The sequence below is a fragment of the Aphis gossypii genome, chromosome 2 (assembly GCF_020184175.1).
Source record: "Aphis gossypii isolate Hap1 chromosome 2, ASM2018417v2, whole genome shotgun sequence".
Lineage (NCBI taxonomy): Eukaryota > Metazoa > Arthropoda > Insecta > Hemiptera > Aphididae > Aphis > Aphis gossypii.
Genome location: NC_065531.1, coordinates 57437637 through 57463653, shown reverse-complemented (window position 1 = coordinate 57463653; position 26017 = coordinate 57437637). Strand labels below are relative to the sequence as shown.

The 26017-nt window shown below is 27.5% G+C and overlaps 1 protein-coding gene and 1 long non-coding RNA gene across 8 annotated transcripts in view; one reads left to right on the top strand and one right to left on the bottom strand.

Moving 5' to 3' along the window:
• The window catches only part of LOC114119460 (serine/threonine-protein kinase tricornered), a 121875-nt gene that overhangs the window by 73645 nt on the left and 22213 nt on the right, over positions 1-26017 (bottom strand). For 2 of the 7 annotated variants that reach the window (XM_027981017.2, XM_027981018.2), the window contains exon 2: positions 21154-21483. The exons of the other annotated variants lie outside the window; for them this stretch is intronic. In XM_027981017.2, coding sequence (XP_027836818.1) covers positions 21154-21409 — 256 coding nt within the window. In that variant the 5' untranslated portion in view covers positions 21410-21483. The remainder of the gene's footprint in view (positions 1-21153; positions 21484-26017) is intronic. 7 annotated transcript variants of the gene reach the window in all.
• LOC114119461 (uncharacterized) lies at positions 17122-17646 on the top strand. Its single transcript, XR_003592041.2, has 3 exons — positions 17122-17204; positions 17284-17328; positions 17554-17646. It is a non-coding gene; the product is annotated as an uncharacterized LOC114119461 (long non-coding RNA).

Below are 26017 nucleotides of genomic sequence, written 5' to 3'. Positions count from 1 at the left end.
CAAAAAAGACATCACGGTTCATAATAATAATATTGTTTTATAACTATATGCAAATTGTAAACCAAAACTATAAAAATTGGAGGTGTTATTAAGCATATAATAACAACATGTTAGTGTGTTAAGTACCTTTTATAATAATAGTCATGTTTTACCTCATTTCATATTATAATTAATATTAAAATACTGTAAGTATGTTAAATAATAGAAAAATCATAATTTGTTTTGAAATGGTATACAATATTATATTCATAAAAATTGAATTCAAGTGTTCACCTAATTTTTATAGTCAATACATCCATTTTCGCCACTGTTGTACATTTCAGATAAACGAATAATGTATATTATATAAATTATGTTATAAGAATACAAACAAACGTGTGATTTTATTAAATATATACAAAAGAGCTGCGTTAACGTGTCAAAATCGTATACATTTGTAATCGACAAAACAAAATAAACGAGTGTACATATCATTTAAACCATTAACGATAATTACGTCTCGAAACCACTGCGAACTGCACAACGAAACGCACAATATATAATGTACCTACATAATATGTAATATAAGGACATCGACAAAATATGTGAGTTTCGTTAGATTTAAAAGAGAGCAGGGACCTTATTACAGTCACACCGTTCACAGTATCACAGACGATAACGACTGTCGGTTTAATAGGCACAGATTGTTCACGAGTAGATATTATATTATACGCCCGCCTCGCGTTATTGTATTTTCAGTGCTATTATATAAGTCAATGCGTTTTAGTTTTAACCCCAATTTCGGCGAGATATCGAAAGATCAAAAGTTCATATTATACGATTTTATACGATTTTATATTACACATAGCCATTCAAAAACGTGTATTTATGGTCGTGTTATATATATTATAACGGTTAGGTATATTATGTTATTATACAGTTCGGACGAAACAATCAGAGGCAACCGGTTAACGACATTTATAACGTTAAGACTTACGTAATAAATAATATAGATACATCATTATATGTTATGTATTATTATATTGTTATATTATACGCGAGTTGTACTGCGGCTATATAAAACACGACGTTGTCCCACAAAATATATAAAAGCTCATCGTTGGGAAACAATCTAGAAAACTATATAATAACGACTTGTAATATTACGTATCGCTGACCGAAAGACGCTGCGCGAGTTTTGGAGAGAACAATATCGACAAAACTGAATAAATATTATTATCATCATCTAATACTAGATAAATAAATAGGATCGTGCGGGCGATAATATACAGTTCCGCCAAAGGAGCTTATGCAATCCAGAGCAAATTCATTAGCATATACGTTTTATTCCCACAGGTACCTATCATGAGTATATATATATAATATATGTTTATGTAATATAGGACGAATGTAAGCAGCGATTGGAGTATCAGCAGATAAGAGAAGGATTGTTAAAACATAGGGCGACGTGTATTATTGTTACGAGTTATAATAACGTGTGTTATATATTTTAAAAGTACCATAAATCGCGATGATTTCCGAGATCCACATCCCTCGACTGAAAAATGTACACTCACGTAGAGATCCAGCCCACGCTATAATGTACTCGTATATATCTGTATAAAGAAAACCAGTTGATTTTCATATACGTATTTTTTTTTTTTTTAGTTTTTTTTTTAACAGGCATAGAGCATGTAATTATTTACAGACACCGTTAGGTTACGTGTGTGTGTGCAATGTATATTTGCGTGGTGGTTATAATAATTCGGAAGAAAGAAAATATTATGATGACTGTATAGTACTGACGTATACCGAGTATCCATTGTTTAGGTATACAGAATGATTCATTTACATTAATTTTCATTCAAATGTGGTATTTTTTTTTTTAAACACAATGTTCACTACTATTTTCTTGTTGTGGTGATTAATTTTATAATTAGAACATCACGATTATTCTAAAAAATAGGGGCATGTATAAATACTGAATATTGAGTAAACAGTTTTTTTTTTATTAATACCGAAGTATTTAAAGTTTATATGAGTGGAACAAAAACATAAAAGTAACCTTCGAAAATTCTGATTCACTATACTGTTCTAAAAAAATATTCTGTTTCTGTTAGTGTAAACAAAAAGGTATGCTGTCAATAATAATAATTATAAAAATACTTAAAAAAGCAACTATAATAAAAAAAAAAAAATAGAAATTTTTTTTTTTTTAATATAGTGTCATAAATACTTACTACGATTATTTAAGAACAAATTTTTCAAAAGCACGCCAATCAACTTAAAAAATCATTGTATTCAAATGATGGCTAAATGAATCGGAATGATTATTGAAAAACAATATGTGGTACAACTATTTACACGATTAATACGCATTATTGCGTATACAGATATAGGTATGTTCTATATATTATATAATGTAATGAAATTGTGCTAATCGAACGGGAAATATTTAGTTGCAACTATAAATTCACTATTGTCATCATTTGTTTAAAAAATAAATAAATATCCGATTTCATCTTATTCTATGGCTATCAGTTATCACGTTAATATTATATATTTAATTTTATTATTTTCAGCGAGACAAAGGGCATACTGATGTTATCCAATTAAATTTTCGAGTATATTTTAAGTAGACAGATATCTACGTTACACACTTAAAAACATGCTTGCACTGTGGTTTCGTTTCTCTGTGGTGTACAACGAACCATCGATATAATATTATTACATGTGTATATTTATATTTATTTATGATATGGCTTATATGTGTATACGGATTCGGATACTGATGCAATGGCACGACGAATTATAAGCGACAACAACGTAGTGTTATCGAGAATATTATGACTGGGAGACGTATTTGAAACTGTTGAAGCAAATCGTATTCAAATCTGAGAATAAAAAGCACGCGAAAATTACAATTTTCGTTGTTTCTAGTGTGCTTACAAATGCACGTTGATGCTGCAGAAAAATGATATCATTTTATTCACAGTTAAATGTCTCCAAACAAAAAAATAAAAAGTAAAAAATAAAATAACTGATCGGAGCTCACTTCAAAGTAACGCCTGTACCTATACATTATAATAGGTAAGTGATAACTATGCGTAGGTAGGTAGTAATTTATTTATTTTACAACGTTTTATGTTGCATAACTGTTTGGAAATACAGAAAAGCAGGTGCATTTTTAAATCTAAAAATGTAAGTACGCGTTACATCACGACAATCTCATGGTACTGTACTATCAAATCAAATTACGCCGTCTATCAATGCCATATACATCGATTGATCGTCAACGACTCATTTCAAATTACTATAACCCGCGGTACACTAAAAATCGTGTTGGGTGATGTTAACTGGTTAAGCGTGGCCAGATGTTTCTCTTTTTTTTAATACTCAACGCCTAAACATAATTTTAAAGAGACTTCACAATTTTTCCTCGGGGCTCTTACAAAGAAAGCCTTACGCAAAACGAGCAATTTTGCGGACAAAAATTGTATAGATTATAGAAGTGTCATAACTCATACCTAATATATAAAATTATATAATATGACGTAACATCAATACTTCATTTTGACGTTAAATCAATATAATACATGTTATATACAGAAATTTAAGACATGAAATGCTTGTTAAAAATAAATGTTCAAATATTATACATACATATAAATACCTATTAGTAGATAGGTATACAAATATATTTTCAAGCTAGTTATACACAATATATTATATATATCTAGGTACAATACAAAAACTAAACAATATAAATAAAACGTAGCATTTTAACATACAAATACATTTTTCTTAATAAATTCTTTTTTATTTACGCCGTCTATTACATAAATCTAAACAACATGGGCACATTAGACCGCCGAGCCGGACCGCAATCCAAAATCTAGATAATGTAATGACAAATAGTATATGGTGAAAATGGTTCGGGCGCATGGCCTGCGGTGGCCGGTGATTCATACTCGCAGTCCAAACGACTGAACCCGATAATACGTATGGGTGTTATCTTAAATGCGATAAGATAAACTAAAATTATATACATTAACAATATACATAAGTTCATATAATTTTAAAAAAAAACTTTGGTATTTTGTCCTTTTTTTCTGTTCTATAATGGCAGTAAAAACTTAACATATATGTAAAACGATTTTTTTATTTAGAATTATGGAAATTAAGAGTAATAATAACAGACAGTTTTATGAACGTAGGTATATAATAGATATATAATTTTAAGACTGACTATATATGTAAAAACAATAGTTTATCCTTAATTACGTATAGGTATATACCTATATTATCACCTTAAACTTAAAACACACATTAAAAGAATAACGAGACAAAGACGGCATAGAAAAATAATATTATTTGTTATTATACTACACATGACCAGTTTCCATAATCAACGACCGGGTTTTTTTTTTTTACGCAACAGTTTAATTGTTATAGGCTATATAGTGTATAGTATACCTACGCGTGTGCATTGAAACTACAATGCGGTCGTAAACGTCGAAACACGTTCAGAGCCAAAGAGTATACCATATATATATTAAATATATACAACATAATGTAGGTTGCTATTATTCGACCGCATGCTATACACATTAGCTTTGTTGTGTAGTTTTAAATCTTATATATATATACAGATTGGACCATCGCATGATTTCCTATTTTACAGTGTTCACTATGAATAAATGAAAACTGGATAGCACGATACATCATCATCTATACATAACATATTATTTACGTAGTTTTTATTTTTTCTTAAATGATTGAAAAGTGTTTGGTTATTAAAGTAAATATGCATAATCACTCCAACAGAAAGATTAAAATCTCAAATTATAAGTAAACAAAAATTGACTAGTTAGAAAACTAACAAGTAACCGACCATCGTACAACGATATTATGGTGTAATACTATATTTTAGACAGGAAAAATGGTTTAACTCACTAAAAAAACCAAACGAGTTAAAAGAATGAAGGTTAGGTTAATTTATTTTGCACATAACTTTACCTATTGAATTTATGGTAGACAAAATTAGACAAAAAAGAACAGTAAAAAATAATATTAAAATAAAAAGAATAATAAGAAGAAAAAATTTTAAATTTACTTTTTCCTTTGTAAAAGTAAATTAAAAAAAAAAACTAATATTAAAAAGACGAATATTTTTTCTGTTGATAATATTTTAAGTAGTAAACAACTCAAAAAGCTCATGTAGTGGCTTTGTAAAAACTGCGAAAAAGACAACGAAAAATCAGTAAGTCCGGTTTCAACAAAATCGATAAGGGTTATTACTTATTATTTGTCGTAATTCAGAAAATAATGGATACTTAAAATGTTAAAAACGTCTAACGAACACTATATAGTAAACAAAGCACCACTCAGAATCGTTTTTCGTATGCGATGATTTATCATTGCCTTCGAATGTAAAATAATAATTAATAATAAAACCCAATCCTGACAAGTGCACACACACAATGAATACACGGACCCTGTACACTGTTTAGCTGCTTAAATTATACACTGCTTCAATAAATTGTACATATTATGTTTCTAATAATATATATTTAAACAATATCGCGTATGGCATATGTTTTATAAAATAATATAATTTTATAAAATATATAAACCTACGCAAATATTATCAACATAATATAAATCTAATATTTAATTTTAATCTACAGACATCATTAAAATTTAATTATTCAACCAAACAGAAAGTTTTGCAAAAAATCATAAGTTAGTTGAAAAAAAAATAATAAGATAAAAATAAAAATTAATGACTCGAATGAAAAAATGAAATCGAGAACAAAATTAAACATACATTTATGAAATCATGTAAGAAATATCTGTAGAAAAAATTGTGAAAATGTTTTTTGTCATTATTGTTTCTTAAAGTATGATCTAGATGAAGCGCGCAAATAATATACTTTATGTATCGTATAACATTAGTACTCGTACTTAGTACAGAACATGAATTGTTTTACTTTTTAGTGTCGGTACTCCACGTGTATAATATAAAAGCCATAAAACTGTATTCAGTAAATGGATGTGGACTTCTGAAAATAATCGAAGTATAAGTAGGTAAAAGTCTATATTAAACTATTTTATTTTCAAATTTAATATCACTTTAACTAACATTTTTAAGATAGAGGTTTTATCTTTTTTAAAAATAGGATAACACAGTACCTATATTGCTTAAAAAGTAGTTTAAATATGTAATTATGAGAAAAATATATTGAAACTACAAATTTTAAAATTATACCTTTTTTAAAATGTAATTATTGCTTTATTTCTTATGTAAATTATGTAGATGACCACCATTTTAAGTTATTGAATACACTTACTATAATAAAATTATTTATTTAAGTACATCAAAGAAATTAATAGAATAGGCATTATTGTAACTGAACTTAAAATACATATAATGAGAAAATTTCATAAAAAATATTTTTAAAACAAAATAGATTTTTTACACACAATGTATTATGTACCTTAGTCTTTTATATCCAACGATTATAAATATAAAATATCTAAACTATTATTTATTTTGTTTTTACATGGCTACTGTAGTAAAACCATGAATTATATAATAAATCGCTTGGAACTAATTTATTTTGTATTGAGCGAATATAGTTTCTCTTTCTTTAAGACATGCTTGGAACATATTTATCTGACAACGACAATATAATCAAACCAATAAGTATAATAATACTAAAATTTGATTCAATGGCAGAACTAAAGATTTAATGTTTTACGTGCCCTTCAAATCCCACTATTTTTAATTTAAGAATCTGAATAGTGCAATTTAGTGAATTTCACGAGGACTTAACAAATAATCTCTATGACGTATTTCTCTGCATTCTTATTGACATATTTAAATACTTACATATGTATAGTATTATAAATCCTTATAAACATATTATTATTTTTAGAAATATGAAACAACTTTGAAAAATACAAACATATTTTATACTTTTTTTCTTTAATAAAAAAACATACAATTTATATAAAAAGCACAAAATGTATTGATATTAGCGAATAAAAACATTATTAATGTTGTGTGATTCAGAAGCTACCCATTACATGGTAACACTTAACTAGGGATTGATACGTTAGAGGAGGATTAAGTTAAAATATTATGACACAATATTCTTTTACGTCTAAAAAGAGGATTTACAGGAAGCGAAGTGATGTGTAAGCCTTTTATCAATGGATTTTGGTGGCTTTATAATCTAGTAAAGAAATTTTTATAAAATTTTTTTGGTTCTTTTTCAATTATTTTAATGTCAAGGTATTTGTGCCTTAGTGGAGGGTCGATTAGAAACGAAGAGTGAAGAATTTGTAATCATGCAAAGTGTAATATTTTTGAGTATTTGAAATTTGTTAAAAAATAATGTCTTAGCCGATCCCCAAAGTTAAAAACCATATTACATCCATATTGGCTTTAAAGACGTCTTATGTATCATTAGTGCTTTAGTTTTTTAATTAGTAAATTTGTTCTTTAAGAGTAAGATTTTTAGTCAGCGGGTACGAACGTTGAGAATTAATTATCTTGTCTTTATATAATTTTGCCAAGTTAATCATTTATCGAGGTTAAGCTCTAAATATTTAACAGTGCGAGAGAAGGGATACGTGGATTATTTACGGTAATATTAGGACAAATTCCAAGTCTTAAGGCGAAGGATGTCTGAACGGATTTATAGTGGTTTAATTTAATTCAACATTCAGAAAGTAGATTTAAATGGGATTGTGAATTTTCTGAAGCAAATTAATAGATCATTTTGTATTGATAGAATGACTTTTTCATCAGTATAGTCAGCGTACAAGAAACATATTACACTTAAATATTTTTTTTATAGAATTGTTCATAAAACTATACAATATAACGCACAACGCAATATAATACCTACTATACTACAAGAATTATTTTGTAACAAACCACTACTATATGAAATACAATCGTATAAAATAGTTACTCAGGAAAAAACGAGACTTCAAAGACATTTTTTTTCAACTTAAAAATTGAACTTGCACGCAAATATGTCTAAGGACCATAATTAGCTAGAATTTTACATCGTCGTATGTTTTTGTTTCGGCATGAATTACAAGATGAATTTTGAAGAGTCTTAACACTACTGAATTTTTAATAGCAGGCTGAGTCGTAAATTTTATAGATGATCATTCTTATACGTTTTCTTTCTTTTTTTTCATACCCTTTATTCAAACGAGTTGTTGAAGAAGACCCACGGCTTTTATTTCGTCACGCATTTATCCATGTATATATGTCTCTCTCTAACCCACTCAAACGAATAAAAAAAAAAGGAAAACGAGAAATTAAATTAAAACGTTAAAAAATGTATCAGAAAACAATTAAATGAACGTTCATACATGTATAAAATTCTAGATATAAATCGAATAAAAAGAAACGATATTAAGTTCTCGGTACGTAATATAATAATTTGATTATTTCCTTCTTTTCTGCAAATGCATTCGTGCAGAGTTCATCCACGCGCAACGACATTTTGAATAACCCAAAGCCGATTAAATACCTAAATATAACTATTTTATTCACTGGAAATGTATATATACCATAGCACAATGAGTAATAATTTGTAATTTTGTCGATACGTTGTTTCTAAAAAAAATAAAAATAATAATAATAAACAATTATGTGCCAACCATAATGATTCAACTAATAAATCCACATAGAATATTATTAAAATATGCACGTTCCCAAATGTAATTCGCATCATCATTATTATAATCATTATAATACACATGTGCACACAAAAACTATATAATATCGATATTCAGTAATATTATATTCTCACGCGTATAATATTTTGTGTTTATTTTTTTTATTCAATTTTAGTTCGCATAACGTCCCAGTACAACATAGGTAAATGTCGAAGTAAATGTATATACTTTGCACAGCTACGATAATATCGGCATACGTGTAAGGTGGTTATAGTTAAACGTCAAACGACAAAAACCATAATTTTCAGAGACCTGTAGACTGGCGAACAACCCGTTCACAGATATCAGCTGCACACATTATAGACAACTATACATATAACTATACTAATGACAAACCGAAAACAAATTATTAATTTTATATTAATTTTTCGCTAGAGGAAAAAAAACATTGAATTAGGTGCGATTTATTTGTACGCAACAACACAACATTGCTTTTCGTTATTTTTTATGTCGACAAACTGTATTGATGGCGATACCATATCAACTGTTCAGCCTCTGCAGCAGACCGCGAGGATTAAATTATTTAAAAATATACTATGCGAACGATTTTTGAATAAATTATAAAAAAAATATACGAGTACAATATCACATCGTTCGCCACTTTTATAACAAACGTTGATTGTTTTTTAAACGATTTTACAAACCACGAAACGCGACGAATTACGCGCTATAGATGACACTATAATATAGCTGGATAAGTTTATTAAGTATATCCATAATTCACGCATGCACAAATCACATTTTTTCCTAATGGTGTTTTATAAAAATTGTACGTAAAAACAGATACAAATATACAATGACAACCCTAACAACCAACTCCAACAATATTAAATATTTTGTTACCACAGCGATCGAATATTATTCCATTAAAACTATATATTTATTATTTTATACAAAATGTGCGGGTACAATAAATGCTTCCCAACAGTATTTAAATGAACAAACGAATACGCTAAAATCGGAAACATCTACAATCATTGTCAACACAATGAGGTGATGATGATGATGATGCACACATTGTATACACCCATGATAAATGTCGATGATACAAATATATATTGAACTCTCTTCTATACTGCCCGTGTGTATCGAAAAAATATGTTAATTACGTATAGACTATAAGGTCAATAGGTATTTATTTAGGTAATAGGTCGTAAATAATACAATGGTCAATTTCTAAAAGAGAAGAAGAATATTTAGCCAGTCGACCAATTTTAGCGTTATACTCAAATTGAAACATCAAAAACAGTTCTTTTAGATCAAATTATTTTTTTTTAATGACCACATTCGAATATATTTTGTCATAATGACACGAGTATATACTATATAGTAATACAATAATAATACATATTATTTGTTTATAAGACGTCGAAAAACTGTATACTTTATATTTACTGCTGATGTTGTATATAATGCACATATTATTTATGTTGAGTTATAATATACATAAGAATACAATTAATTGCTGATGACAAAATTATCAAAACCATTAATTGCATTAATTTATACAAAATTAACAGAGGAAACAAAAACTATAAATATAATATATCACATCTACATAGTGAAATAACTCATTTCATAAACTGGATGCCCAGTACTAAATTTGTCCAAATCGTGATGTTTGACAAAAATACATTATGTACGGACATTACATTCATAAAATGAACAGTATCGGGAACAATAACTATATTTTATACTTAGTATAATTAATATTGTAAGTTATTTAACAATAAATCATATTATATTATTAACTATACTTTATTTTATATTATTTTATTTACTTCCTATTACTTATATTACAGCCTACGCACGAATACTTTCACGATTAACTTATATTAAATATTATTTATTCTAAATGATTTTATTTTTAAAAATTATTGATATCAGTTGAAGTATTTTCAAATTCGAAGTGAAATCATAAATTTCCGAAAAGAATGAAATTATTTGACAATTCTGTGATTCAATTAAAAACATACACATTCAGAATGAACGAGAAGATGAAGGTCAAATTATAACTGCAAAGAAAATGATTAAGGAAGATAATGGAATACAATTATAATGTATTTTAAATCTTAACTTAAATTCATTTTTAACAGGGAAACCAAAAAAATTACATACGGTTTTGTAGTTAATCAATGTGTTGAATCAAGAGTAATGAAAGTTAATAAAAAACCTACAGACCCAACAAATATAATTTATGTGATCACAGAACAAAAACAAAAAGGAACGCATGAACTTGAAACAAAATATGGGTTACTTAATACATAGTTTAATAATAAATGTTTGAAAAAAAAATCAATATATTAATTCGTCACTACTGATCAGCAAGTAGATAAAAATGTAGAATTTTCATTGAAATGATTAAAAAAAATTCAGAAGGGCAAAACTGTTTATCTTATTCGTGTAAGAAAAAATCCTTTTCATTCAAGTAGGTGAACACGTTTTAAAAATAATATGCTATGTAACAGACGATGTCATAATCAATCGTCATGCAAAAATAAATAATAAAACAGAAAAATTATTTTTTTTTTTAGATGATCATTAATTATTGTCATATTATTATCATTTATTAATATAAATCTCATTTATGTATGATTTGTATGGCTTATTAAAAGTAACCTAAATAAATAATAGTAACCTAGGTTAAAACCTAACCTACTGTTCAAAAAAAAAATACAGAAAAATATAGTTAATAATAAAATATAATTCATTATTAAATAACTTACAATAATTACACAAAGTGTAAAATATAAATATTGTCCATTTCATAAAATGAAATAATGTCAAATGGTATAATGTATTTTTGTTAAAATTCACGATTTAGTTGAATTTCAGTATCTGAAATAAAGTTTATAAAATGGACAATTTCACGTTATGGATGCAGCATAAACATATATATAGATAAAAATGAGATTTTATCAAGCAGCAGACTATGAAGGTCTAATGTGTTTCCATCTAATCAATTACGTAATTTAGATAAACCCATATTTTGCATATTATTTAATTACATCTAATACTAATACTGCAATAATAATTTGTTTTCACATACTTTTCTTTCAGAATAATATATTTATATATATATATATATATATATATATATAATAGTAATACAATTTTCCAGTTACTTATTATGTGTGTATTTTTTAAACGCTTTTCAATATAACAACTATTTAAAATAATACATCATCAACACGACAATTTGTTATAATTATTAGGTATAATCATATGGGTTTTTGTACAAACATTATCAAGTAAAATTTACATGGAGTTTTGTCACAGAATATTTTCTTATGTCAAATTGGTCAACAGTATAAATTGTAAATTTAATAGTACACAAAGCCCCATCTATATAGGTATACTCGAAGGTCGTAACAAAAAAAAATCACAAATGTACAAAATATAGCCTGGTTTAAAAATGAAAACTATTTATTTTTACTTTTTAATTAAACTACTTTACTTATATTATAAGATAACACAAGTTCTGAAAGTCTTGTGTTTTTTTTATTTGATTTTTCGACAAAAAAAAAATGTAAAAAGGAAGAAAACGTTTGTCATCCATAATCTTCTGTCGGAGAAAACCATCGACCGGAAACATGAGGGATTACTTATTTGCTAATAACCGGTGCATCCGGAACGAAATGAGTTGTCTCCATTCATTGTGCAATAGTAAGTTAAAAAAACCGGTCAGCATTTTTCGGCAGCGAGAATTTAGTATTATGTTTTTAGTTAATATTTTAATATACTTAAATATTTTGCAATTATCCTTCTCTGCGCATGCATACACATCGCACAATCATACACTCCGATATCGGTCTGGAGAATGGAGTCAAGGCCAAAACGTTTTGTTCCGGGTGCGCCCTGTATATATTATAAATATATTATGTGTTACAATATATATTTCATATTATGTTAGACGCGCGTCGTACACGGTACAAGACGACCTCCAAATGTCTTGCCACAGCGAGACAAAATAAAAGCAACAATATAATGAAATTGAAATGGAATTATTTTAATCCATCAGTGGAAAAAACCTACGACTATTATACATATATCTACGGATGTTTTAAGACTTAGACAAAAAAAAAAAAAAATGATAGTGGCGACCATTACTAATGGGTTTGCACTATTCTATTCATTGCGTTCAGAATTTTCGACCTTCGCGGAAAAATCAAAAGGACGTTATATCTTGTTTATATGGCTATGATTTTTTTGCTTCAAAACGAATAATTGTCAAATACAGCAGTGAACACGCATCATTGTTATATAGAGTATCTACCTATAGTGTCGCTTAAAATGTGATACTAGATGTTTTTGGAAGTAGGCCAAACGACTGTGCATGTACGTGAATGAGTATAAGTGCAATGCGCGTGTGGGTAAATGCGAAATTTTTGTCGGTTAAAGAGAGACGTGCTCGCAATGAAAATAGCGAACCAATAAGCCAAACGTACAAGGAAGAGAGCCAAAAAAAGTTTGCCACTATACAGGCTTCATACGAGACATTGAATTTTCACCGTTCCTATTTTTAATGCGAAGTGAAACACATAAAGAGGTGTTTAACTAATCTTAACACCTCGGAAAACCTGGTGCGAAAAAAATATTCTGAACACTACACTACTTTATGAACGAAATAATCACATCATAAAACTTTTCATTCTCGAGTACGTACCTCGCTTACAAACATAAATACAATTTGAAAAACCTCCTAAATCCAAAAAAAAATTCTTTTAAATTTATTTTTCAATAAACTAATCATATAGCGATAAATTTTACTTTATTATGAAAAATTGATATGCATGAAATTTGTTTTGAAAAACCGTGACGCAAAACAAAACTTTACAATGAAACAATAAAAAAATTAATAACTCATAGTTTTTATTTTATAAATAAAATAGTTTCTATTAGTAAACAACTTTTTTATAGAAAAACAAAAGTAATCCATATTTTTCTATAAAATTAAAAATATAAATGGTGTAATATATATGCCCACGTAAAAAAATATACACAAACACTGAAACGACATTAGGAAAAAAAATATCGACAACTGCAATTTTATTTTTTTCAACGGCCCTCAACAGCAATATACATATATATAGTCGCACACGCGCCCATTCCTATACGTGAATATATATATATATAAGTTCCGGGAATAAATAAACGCACTTAAATCAAATAAATAAACAGTATTTATATCTCACAATATTAACGACCATGAGCTGTTATTGAGTCTCGGGGAGATGGTTTGGTTTTTATTTCCATATAACTACACAGTACTTCATAATACACTGTTGCAGTTTCCCTTATCTAAGGGTGACAGAAAAAAATGTGAACAATACATGTAAGTACGTATTATATATATGCAGTATGCACCTAAATAAGTCGTTATTCACATAAAACACGTTCATATGCACAAACCCATTTCTAAGGTAAAAAAATATGTCCATACTATACGTTATACAATCAAGGTCGGGAATTCACATGGTCATCTGCAACGACATGCATATACGAGAGCACGAATAATATAATATAGGCATCGATTGAATTGAAAAAAAAAAGATAAATTAAAGATATAAAAAATTACAAACAATTTTCGTTATTCTTAGAAATTAGTATAGTACCAACACAAGATGTTTAGAAAAATGTGAATATATGAGAGGTTATTGTGAAATATGTATTTTTTAAATTAAAAAAATCTTCGTCCTTAATCCATCATTCCTCGACAACTCAAGCTATATAGTCAATCTACAGAAACTAAACAATACATTAAAATATATCTAACATGCAGTGTTATATGAATAAATAAATAAATCGATTTTGTGGGATATAATCTTACACATAAAAACAAGGACCAAATTTCACTTTAAAAAAATACTGTCCCAATACTCAAATTTTGTTTGTTAAGTAACAGTTTTAGATTGTCTTAAAGGATGAACAAAAAAAATAAGTTAAGAAATATTTAGTTTTATTTGTCTATTGCAAAATAAAAAAAAAAATGAAATTTCACAGTGGACCTTTGTTGAATAAGTTTTTCAACAATACCATTGTAATTACAAATGTTTTCTAATATACCGGTAATTATATAATGATAACTGAAGAAGAGGTATAAATACGCAAATTTCAAAACTATATACCTAGGTACCTACTATTATCCATGAAATCGGTAGTGTATACGGAGCGGATGTCCAATGCATTTTTTTCTATTACATATTATATATGCGACCTGTGGTAGGTAATATAATACTTAGAATCGTTGCGCAGTATCCTGCAAACAATTACACACGCACACACACACAACCAATTTGGCGGAAATATTATTGATACGACTGTTTGTTGGTCGGAACACACATTTCAGTTGGAGTTGTGATACGAATAATACGTATGATATGTGTGATGATCGGCAGCTGATGGCCATTCAACTATGCAGCTTCTTCTACTATACATAATATAATATTATTATTATACTTAAACGCACCACGTCGCATTATGCTGTTTAATCGAAACGGACATAATAGAGCAAACATGATTGTAATACACGTACCTATGTATAGTATACTATACATAGTACCTATACCTTTTATATATAATAATAGGTACTATTATAATACAAACGCATTACTATATAATATATAGGATACTTCGTTTCTCTGCTATGTTTTGTTGTGATTTCGTAATGATAAAAGATCAACTGGTCCGTGTATACATATATACATAAGTACCTGCGAGCTAGGTGTCGTCTCTCTCTCGGTCGCAAATATATATCTCATCTCGCGTATTCTGATTATTATTATTATATTCCTATATTATTATTATTTTTTTTTTTATTGTTGTTGTTCTGTTTCTTTCCCGACAGTCTGGCGGAAAAGTTTCGCGGCGACACTATATCTATACGTATGCACATAATATACATGTCGGCCATTGTACCCATTGTTTTTGTACACGTATACCCAAAATCATTTGAACAAATTGTAGTATTCGGTGCGAACAAACGAAATGAGCATACAATGTACGACTGGTTAGTTGGTGCAGCGGTCCAATACAATAAAGCATCGCTCGAAGAGAAGTCATTTTCGCTTTTTATTATATGATGATCGTCATTATCACCAGATTCTAAAATAAAAATTGAATACAGTCTTAATAAGATTTACATTAAGTAAATCAAACTAACTGTATCAATATATGATTTAATCCACTTTCCTCGCTTACAATTTTTTTTTTTATGTTACTACGCCTTATTATATAACCTAACTCACATTTAAAACCAGATTAACGAAATAAAATAAAAAACTGTCAATTTTCACCCCGTCCTCTTTGTAAGGATAATGTGTCAGAAATAGAATAACAGGACTGATCAATAATGTAAGATTGGTTGGTTGGTTGAAGATGTTGATTGGTTTAATATGCAAACTGGAGACGCGTCATGTTAGGATTCTTATTTGCAGAACATTGCTCAAAAAGAATTATAAATAAATATTAATGAAAAACATGCCAAAATAACATGCTAACCATGATGTCTATATCGTACAGAGTGTATATACCTACCAGTTAAAGAGTTTGTAACAAATATTATTCACGACAATCCGACGACGGAACAAACATGTTTTTTAATTTTATTATTTAGTGCGCACATAACTTGTGTGAATTCAGCTAATTAAATTGAAAAAAATAAATACAATTTATTCATTACTGAAAAAATCGAATTGCCAACTAATAATAATAATAATATTCTATTAAAATATGGATATATTATTTCCTCATCATAATTATAGTTATTTTATTTTTGAATAATATAAAAATATTATGCACCTATTATACAATAACTGTGTTAAGTATAACAAATTATGTATTTATGTGTATAAGTACCTACACTTAATAAATATATAATAATTAAATGTATAAAACTAATTAAATTTATAATACAGCAAAATTGTGTTTTGTTAAAAACCGCTGTCCGCAATAACCATTCGGAAATTTATCATTCCTAATTTTCTTCATATTATAAAAAAACTAAAATGCACGTATTTTTATTTGTTGTGATTTTATCGAGAAAAAAACGACGATATCCCGTATGTATAGTTTGAAGAGGCATTACTCATTACTTTTATAACTCGCATAATAGCAAGGCGTATTTTCCGCTACTCCAAAATTTAATATTTCCAACGGGAAATGAAAACAACTGTTTTTCTCTACCAACATTGTTTACAAGCCAATGACCACATAATACAACACAATACATTTACTGAGCAATAATAAAAAAAAAAATTAACGCAACATACGATTGACGTCAATAATATAATATTCACAACAAACACACATTATTTACACTGAGTGCTAGGTAGTATAAAGGTTAAAACACTATACTGTATTGTACCATATTTATACGTAATATACAATATAAATGATGTGCATACAGTCTAATCTCAACAGTTTTCCTTAATTGAAAAACCATTTACTAAAGCCTAAAGGTAACTAATTTAATTTATTTAAATGATAATAAATTATGAATGTCATTCGAAAATTAATTTCTTATCCGTGTACTTGAAGGTAACTGAATACTATACTATTTCTACGTGTTGCAGAAGCGATAACGTAAGTACAATAAAATATTCATAGAAATTAAAAATAATTGCAAAAATAATAATAATAATAATACGTCATATTAAATTCGAGTAAAAAAGTAGGATCCAAAGATCGTGGAACGAAACTAATTAACACATAAAAAGTATAAATGATAAAAATTAAATATATATTCTTGACGTAGAGTAGGCCACTATTTTGTGTAGGTCATTTAAACATAATAAATATATGTTATAGGTGCAGTCTTATAGTCAATTTAAGCTTAATATTGGTGAGTCATCGAAAACACTCGAAAAAATCTTCTACGAAGTACATTCATATATGTTGGTCACAAAAGTTACATTTTTCATTAGAAACTTTAAAGACAAATAAAAATAAAATATGATTAATGATAATCAAAAAATTTTTAATTCATTATAAGTTTGTTTGAATGTCGTTTTTGAAAGTCTATCGACAGGACTAACTATAGATAAAGTTGAACCTACGACAATTAACAAAAACGTGTACATAATACAATGCATTATGCACATCATATTATATATATATCAATATCAGTTATCCACATATTAAATTTAAATGATTTACATTAACAGCTGATTTCTATAATAAGGTAATCGATACTGATTTACCAACGCAATGACGGTTAAAAAATTAACAGTAAATCGATGATAACTGCTTCAAATACTGCAGTACAGTATTGGCTAGTTACGATCTTAGAGGTAGGTAAGTTTCATACCACGAATAACTGTGTTAAACATAATACCCGCTAGACTATAATTATGGTGGTTAGAATATTCGTATAGCGTAACGTTTTAGGCAATAAGACAAATTAAAAAGCAGCACATTTATATTATGTTATAGTATTCCTACGCGGCCGCTGTTTTAATGCACAACATTCAGAAAGATATAAATTACAACGGAGGTCTTCAGAATATACTCTATATGAAAAACATTAGTGGAACAAAAAAATAAATTTCATCGTAATACCGATATGCTTCTGTTAAACATGAAAGTAATAGGTACATTTATTTTACGCTATAAGTAATTTCACTTAAAAATATATTTTTCGAGTTTTTTGTTATAATATACGCTTGATAACCGAAATATTGTACAATATCTTGAAGGTAATCTTGTAAAATATATATACAATGTGGCATTAATTAAACATATATATTATGTAAATGTATACATAGAAAACGGAAGACTAAAATAAAATAAACTAAAACGATTTAAATGTTATTATTGATATTACAGATGAGATTTATAATTTAATAACTAGCTAAATTATTTATTTTTATTTTATTGGTCCTAATTGACCTACATCAGTAACTTTCTAAATGGAGGTTATGTCATTTAAAGTCATGGTTTATTCTAACTGATATACTCGAGTGTCGGTCATTGTACTAAACAAATTTATTAACCGTTATGTTAACCTTTAATTTTGGCATAAAATACTCACTTCTTTCTTTTATTTAACAATTATAAAACAATTATTTTATTTTTTGATCAATAAAACGTAATAGTATTTTACATTGTGCAATTGGTGAAATAATTTAAAACGACAAAGTACTTCGTAAAACGTTTAATAGCTATTTATCGAATAAAATTTAACAGATCTTAAAATATATTAATAAATTCAAGTGGTAGTGTAAAATACTTATATTATGCTGATTAATCAATTAAAATATGGTAATAAATAGAAATAGCGAAATATTGCGACTATTACACAACCAAACTCTTCTGAAATGAATTAACTTTAGTATATAGGTATTTATTTATGTATTTTGTACCCGTGTGTTTAACTAGCCCAATTATTTTATAAAAATCATTCTGAAGAATTAAAAAAAAAAAATCAATACATTAATAAAAAAAAGCTCCAATGCCAAAATAATTAACACATTTTAATTAATTTTTCACTTTGATTATTGTTTAACTCATACAATCAAACACATTTAAAAGTCGAAAAAGTTCCAAGCTTTAAAATGATAATCGTAAAAGTTACTAAAACAAATTAATTTTTTTCTTATACTCTTTATAACTTTAAGTTAATAATCAAATATAATTTTGAAATTGTTTTTGTGAACTATTTTTGAAGATTAGTTTAAATTAATTTAGGTTTAATAACGTCCTTAAAATGTCTATGCGTTGTATTATGATAGCTTAAACAAAAAAATATAGTATGTAATTTAATTAGAATTATATTACCTATACTGTAGACTACACGTATTAAGACCCACTACAGATTATATACGATATAACTATACATAGTTTTGTTTTAATTGTATCTTTTGTAAAATCGAATGATAATCAAAAAATCAATACACAAAATATAAAAAATACAAAAAACAATGGTTATTACAACCTTGGAATGGGCGGGAAAAACACACAAACGCGCAACCAAAAAAATAATATTACAGGAATATCATAAGTATAGTATAGTGTCGATAGGATATTTTTTAATCTATAGTTTGACTTATTAACTTGATAATTAATTATATTTAAATAAATATATAGCTCATACAAATAAACACTCAGATATTCATGTAGATTGAAGTTGCGGATAAATAAGAAAAAATGGTGCTATTGAACCAACATTTGTTGACCATAAAGAAATGTAATTATACACACTTAATGATAAAATTTAACGATATTCGCAACAACAAAAAAATAAAAAACAGAGTTAAATTTGAAACCACGTATATTATTGTACAGTGTACACAGATGACATTGAAATCATATCGCGATTGATAACATAACAGTAAACACGTCTCGTTATCAGTGAATAATCGTACAGTTATTATTTGCATTAGCATTTGTTATATATACATAGGTGCCTATATAAACTTTTCATACGACATATAACACTTAAGTGACTAATCATGACGTATAACTAACTAATAAGCGGGTCGAACGACTTAAAAGTAACAGCGTACCGTATAATGTGTATACGATAATTAACATATAGGTACATGTGTATCATCATTCATCACGTCATATAAATTATACTCACGATATAAGCCAATAAACCAAAAAAAGACGAACAAAAATTGAACAATATACATAATAATAGTTAATAATAAGTAATAATAATTTATATTATAAAGAGCTTTAAATTTAAATTATTTTTAACGATGATGAAAGAAAAATACATATTTTTAATATTTAAAACAAATAATACAAAAATAATTTATGTTTACATTACGATATCGTTAAGTCTACAAGATAGGAAATTATAGGAATAGAATCCTATGCATATATGATTAGTTATTATCACAATAGTATTAAACATTATTCTCATTGTATTAGTTATTGTATTTTACGAACGATTTTCATAAAGTACATATTAATAAACACATTTACGTATTACGTAATAATAATAATATAACATTCTATGTAATATTTATACCAAAATCATGCAGTATAAATTAAGTATTACATTTTTAAATTATATAATAATTTATAAAAATCCATAGACATAAATAGGATTTTTTTTTTTTTTTTTGTTAAGATAATTGTTAACTTAACAGGAAAAACTATTTTTAAAATAATCATATTTACTATAACTTTTATGATAGGTACCTATTCATTTTTTTGAATATTAATAATAAACTGTTTGCAAATGCAAACAAATATACACGAGCTACAATAATTTGCGCTGTATTTCGAATCATTTGGTGCATCGCTTGGGGTATATTCAATCCGTTAAAAACTAATTAATTTAACACATTTCCGAGAATTGGTTGAAATAAAAAACCATTTTAAAAAATGAATACATATATTAATAAAAACTGCCCTAATTTACACGATATGCATACATAATAAGTGAAATCGACGTACCTTTTTTAACCAACGGCTTTTGACCAAATCGGGCGAGCCACCAACGCAACAATCGGCGGAGCAACGAGAACCCATTGGTATATCCGGCGGCGGGTTTTCCAGACTCAGAGTACTTATGGTGGTAAGGCGGTAGTCCACCGGCAGCGGCTGCGGCGACGTCGTCTTTCTTGTTACTGCCAAACTCTTCGATCACAGGTGACACTGCCGAAATAGGCGCTACGACGGCCGTGTGGTGTTCCCTGCTGTACGGCGACATTTGCACTTATATAATATAACAATGCTCCTTCAGCGCTCCAGTGTTCACATTATATCCTTTGTCGGAGCCCCAGTCTGCGTGTATACATTTATTTTCTTTATAAAAAAGGTCTTTTTTAAAATTTCAAATACGCCACACGTAGGACCGAATCAAATCATTCAAAGGCAGTATGAACACTTGGAAATTTATTAGATGAAGTCCAATTTATCAATACATTATTATTGGAAAATTTAAAAATATTATCAGTAAAAAGTGATATACTGTTACTTAATTTCTAATGATTTTATTTGTTTTTACTACATGTTATTAAATGTACTTTTATACTGCCTCGATATGGTATTGACCCAGCACTCTACACGCAACCACCATAACAGCCAACATTGTACAATATATATTATACTCATATTATAGAAATTACGAAGTATTCTGATACACCGATCGTCTTGCGAATATACTTCAGACGAACAAGCGATATAATATGTATTCGCAATGCAACGAGTATATATATAATGTTAAGTCAAACATGTACAATATACTCCTTGCTGGATCTGCCGTAGACAATGAAACAATAGACGCAATTTGGAAAAATTGTTTTACCAACATTATGACGACAGTCCAACGGAAGATTTCGAAAAGTGGAGAAGTGATCAGTATTCTATACATATACATCGGTGCAGAGATGGACAACAACCGATTTTGTACAAGATAGTATAGGCGGTATAGTGGTTGATGGTGTCGGTGGCACAATGGCAAGATTAAAGTTGGATTCGATAATATAAAAATCCGACGAAACCTTTTGCAATTCTTATTACCAATATCTATGATGTCAACAAACTTTTTAGAAACTTCTTTTTTTCATTTTATTTAATTTTCTCTAAAATTGTTTATATAAAAATTACCTTCAGTGGTTAGGTAGTTATTAAAAACATTAAAATTTAAAAATAATCAAATACTATTATACGCACGCAATATCTATACGTTATATAAGGTTATCGCCGCCGAACAGTGAGCACATTATTTTCATATTTTAATTTAAAGTAATTATATAAAAAAGATATATACAATTTTATATCCTCTATATCATATTATATAATTTTATATTATTTGTGTACATTTTTAAATTTGTTTTGTCATAAACGTCATAAATCACAAATGTAATATTTTGTACCTAATCATCGTTTGAAATTCAATACAGTACCTATAAAATATTATTTTATCTCTGCAAAGTTATAATTAAACATAGAAATACATGCAAATGCCAAATTATGAGGCAAGCGCTTCTTAAAATGTATACATAATAATATCACTTACATTAATTTTTTGTATTTTAAAATAATATTAAATTTATACAGATATTTATACACCTATTGATTTTTATCACGTAAAAATGATACTTTCTCCAGCATTACGTCTAGAAAAAATTACTGCAGACAATACTATTATTACAGAGGCTATTCGATCTTTAATTAATTGTTCTCCCAATATTTATAGAATATTATTTTCAATGTGCCTCATAAATAAAATTAGTCACCATCGTAACTATAAAATGATGATTCAAGTGTGAAATTTTTAATAAATGTGTAATAGGAAAATACAATTAACATTTGATAAAAAAAGTTATTTACATATTATTCTGTTATTGAAGTTTTAATTCATCATAATAATACATTTATATTCAATAACTAGAATGGATTTCATCAATTATTACAAGAATGAAATAAGCAATTCAATAATCTAAAGTTACGTCAATGACTTTTCGCGGTCATTACCGTTATTCCAGTTATGGTTGCGATTGTGACAACCGGATTGGTACCATTTATTCCCTCTGTCAACGTAACAAACAACGGGCAATTACCAATAGTGTTATGAAGGTTTTATCTTAAAAGAGGAAGACACATGTATCCTCTTCAGGGAAATTACACTCATATAACTACTGATAGGTCATTAACCGTTTGACGGGCGTTTACCCTAATATTACAAAGATAAAGAAACACACCTTATTAAAATATTTAGTAAACATATTTTTGTATTGAATTGTTAAACAGATTCGTTATTTGTTGTGATATTGTTTATATTTTGCTTAGTCTAGTGTGTAGGCAACCAAAATGTTCTTTCAGGAAAGTAAAGAAACAATTTTTTATTTCATATAGTTTATAATATGAAGAAATATATTATATTTGTATACTTATAGAAAATACAATATATATTATTATGGTTTCAACTATCAATCGAACAAATTGAAAAATTGAGGTTAAATCCACGCCCAACACTTATGAAAATGGACACTTAGATATGGTGAAAGAAAATGATCGATAATATTAGCCAAACATGACTGTATGTCATGATTGTATGCCAAAGAATATAGAACGATTTTCGATGAAAATGTCAGGGTCCTTTCCAATACCTTTGCCAACATACATGGTGGGCGTTAGTTTGCTATGAGTAAATTATTATTGGGTCTTGTAGGCAATAATAGTCACAAAACTCCGAAAGAAAGTGCAATGATAACAAAACAACCGGAAGAGGAGTGTGTTTTTTAATGATGAATTGTTCATAAACATTAAAAAAAATAATCACTCGTTTCAAATGTGTCCTTGGGATAAACCATTCGTCATTTTTTTAATTTTTCAATTTTTTTTTTTTATATTGTCTATTGACAATTGTATACTGAAGGACAAAATTAAAAAAAAAATCGAATAACCCAATTTTTTAAATTATTATATATATTATTGCATTTAATATATTTAATTTTTTAAAACAAATCACAGGTACAGAACTTTTAAAACCATTTCACTCGAAGATTTGATTCTTTAACATTTACCCATATACTTATTGATAAAATAAATAAATAAAAAGTCTTAAACATGACAATATTATTCCAATTTAAAAATACTACTCTGTTGTCTAAACTCATATATTTAATTCAATAAAAAATGATTCAAAGTATGTTGAGAACAAATATAAATGTTTCAAAAATATGTGGACATTATATTATGATAGGTACATGCCTATTATAGGTACCGGTGTACCCGAACGAAACCCTCGACATATAAGTATACTTAAATGTCAAATGTCAAGGACAAATATGGTCAATATGAAGCAATACCGTGAAAACCTTTCATTTTTATCATCTTTAACTACTTAAAACTATCAACGTAGAGACGGTAAGTTTGCATGTTTTACGGTAAGTATATCAAGTGGAGATAAAATTTTTAAAAATTAAACACGAAAACGGATGTGGATACCTACACCATCCGTTTTTATCTACACTATAATATCACGCGAGAAAAACGTAACAAAGCGTGTATAACTTATTCTTACGATTGCTGGTAAACGATTTGAATGGGAGAAAGCAAAGCAACATATAATAAGTGCATATTGTGAAAAGGATCGTGAACAGCGAACGCCGCTGGGGTCGTGATATAGCCTTGCTGCCGGCAAAAGCAATGATCAACGGGGGCGATGAGACGACAATGTGAGTTTTCGATATATTTTCGCCATTGAACTCTATACATACCATTTTTCGGAACCCATTCAACGCGAGCACAGTCGGTTCTGTTTGACAAAGCGTTTTTGGTAAAGCAAAAACTATCAAGTCACCAGGTGTGGAATCTTATATGACATAGATGATAGTTATATATACTATATAGTGTGTATTCATTTTCCGGTACTTATATACGAAGAAGAGATAAAAAAAAGAATGTGGGCGTACTACCGGTCATATAAAGAGCAATGTGTTTATTTAAGTGTCAAATTATGTATACATTGTAAGCAAATTGTCATAATTTTTTTTCATGGTAATAGTTGTAATTCAAATATTTTCCTTTAAGGTTCTATTTTACTAATATTTCATAGTTTAAATACGGCTCATAACACTAATGTTACCGGTAATAATAAAAAATTAAAGAAATATCTCAAGTTATGATAGTAAAATAGTTTCAGTTAATACTAAAGATATGAAAACAAAATTATTACCCTACTAAATTTATACTAACGTACATAGAACGTAGAATAGATTAATTTGAAAATACGTATTCAATTTTATACTAACAATATATGTACATAAATCGATAAGTCATTATTTTTTTAATGATACATATTGAAATAATACTTCAGTTCATATACAATAACAATAAAAATTAATAAAATAGCATCAAATAATTTTGTACACGATTTACGACACTATGTTGGTTTATTGGTATCTAAAGCAACGATTATATTATATAAAGGCAAAAATAATTTATACGTATCTAAATGGTTTTTATAGAATTCACTCATTTAGAATTTAAATAAATACTTAAATTGGTTTATTTCTTATGAAGCTTTACTTAAAATTAAATAAAATAAAATAATCAATACTTTTAGGAGGATGTATTTTATAATCGAATTTAAAGTATTAAAACCAATAAATCTATAAATATCAACTGAACTAATATTGTATAATTTCCATTATAATTAAATCTGTCAATTTTATTATTACTGAATCTAATATATTAATCATATTATTATGAATACACATGAAACGTAAGTAATATTGACTTCAGGCAAAATATGAATTTAATAATGTAAACCTAAAGAAATAAGGAAAGGTATAATTTTCATCTTACC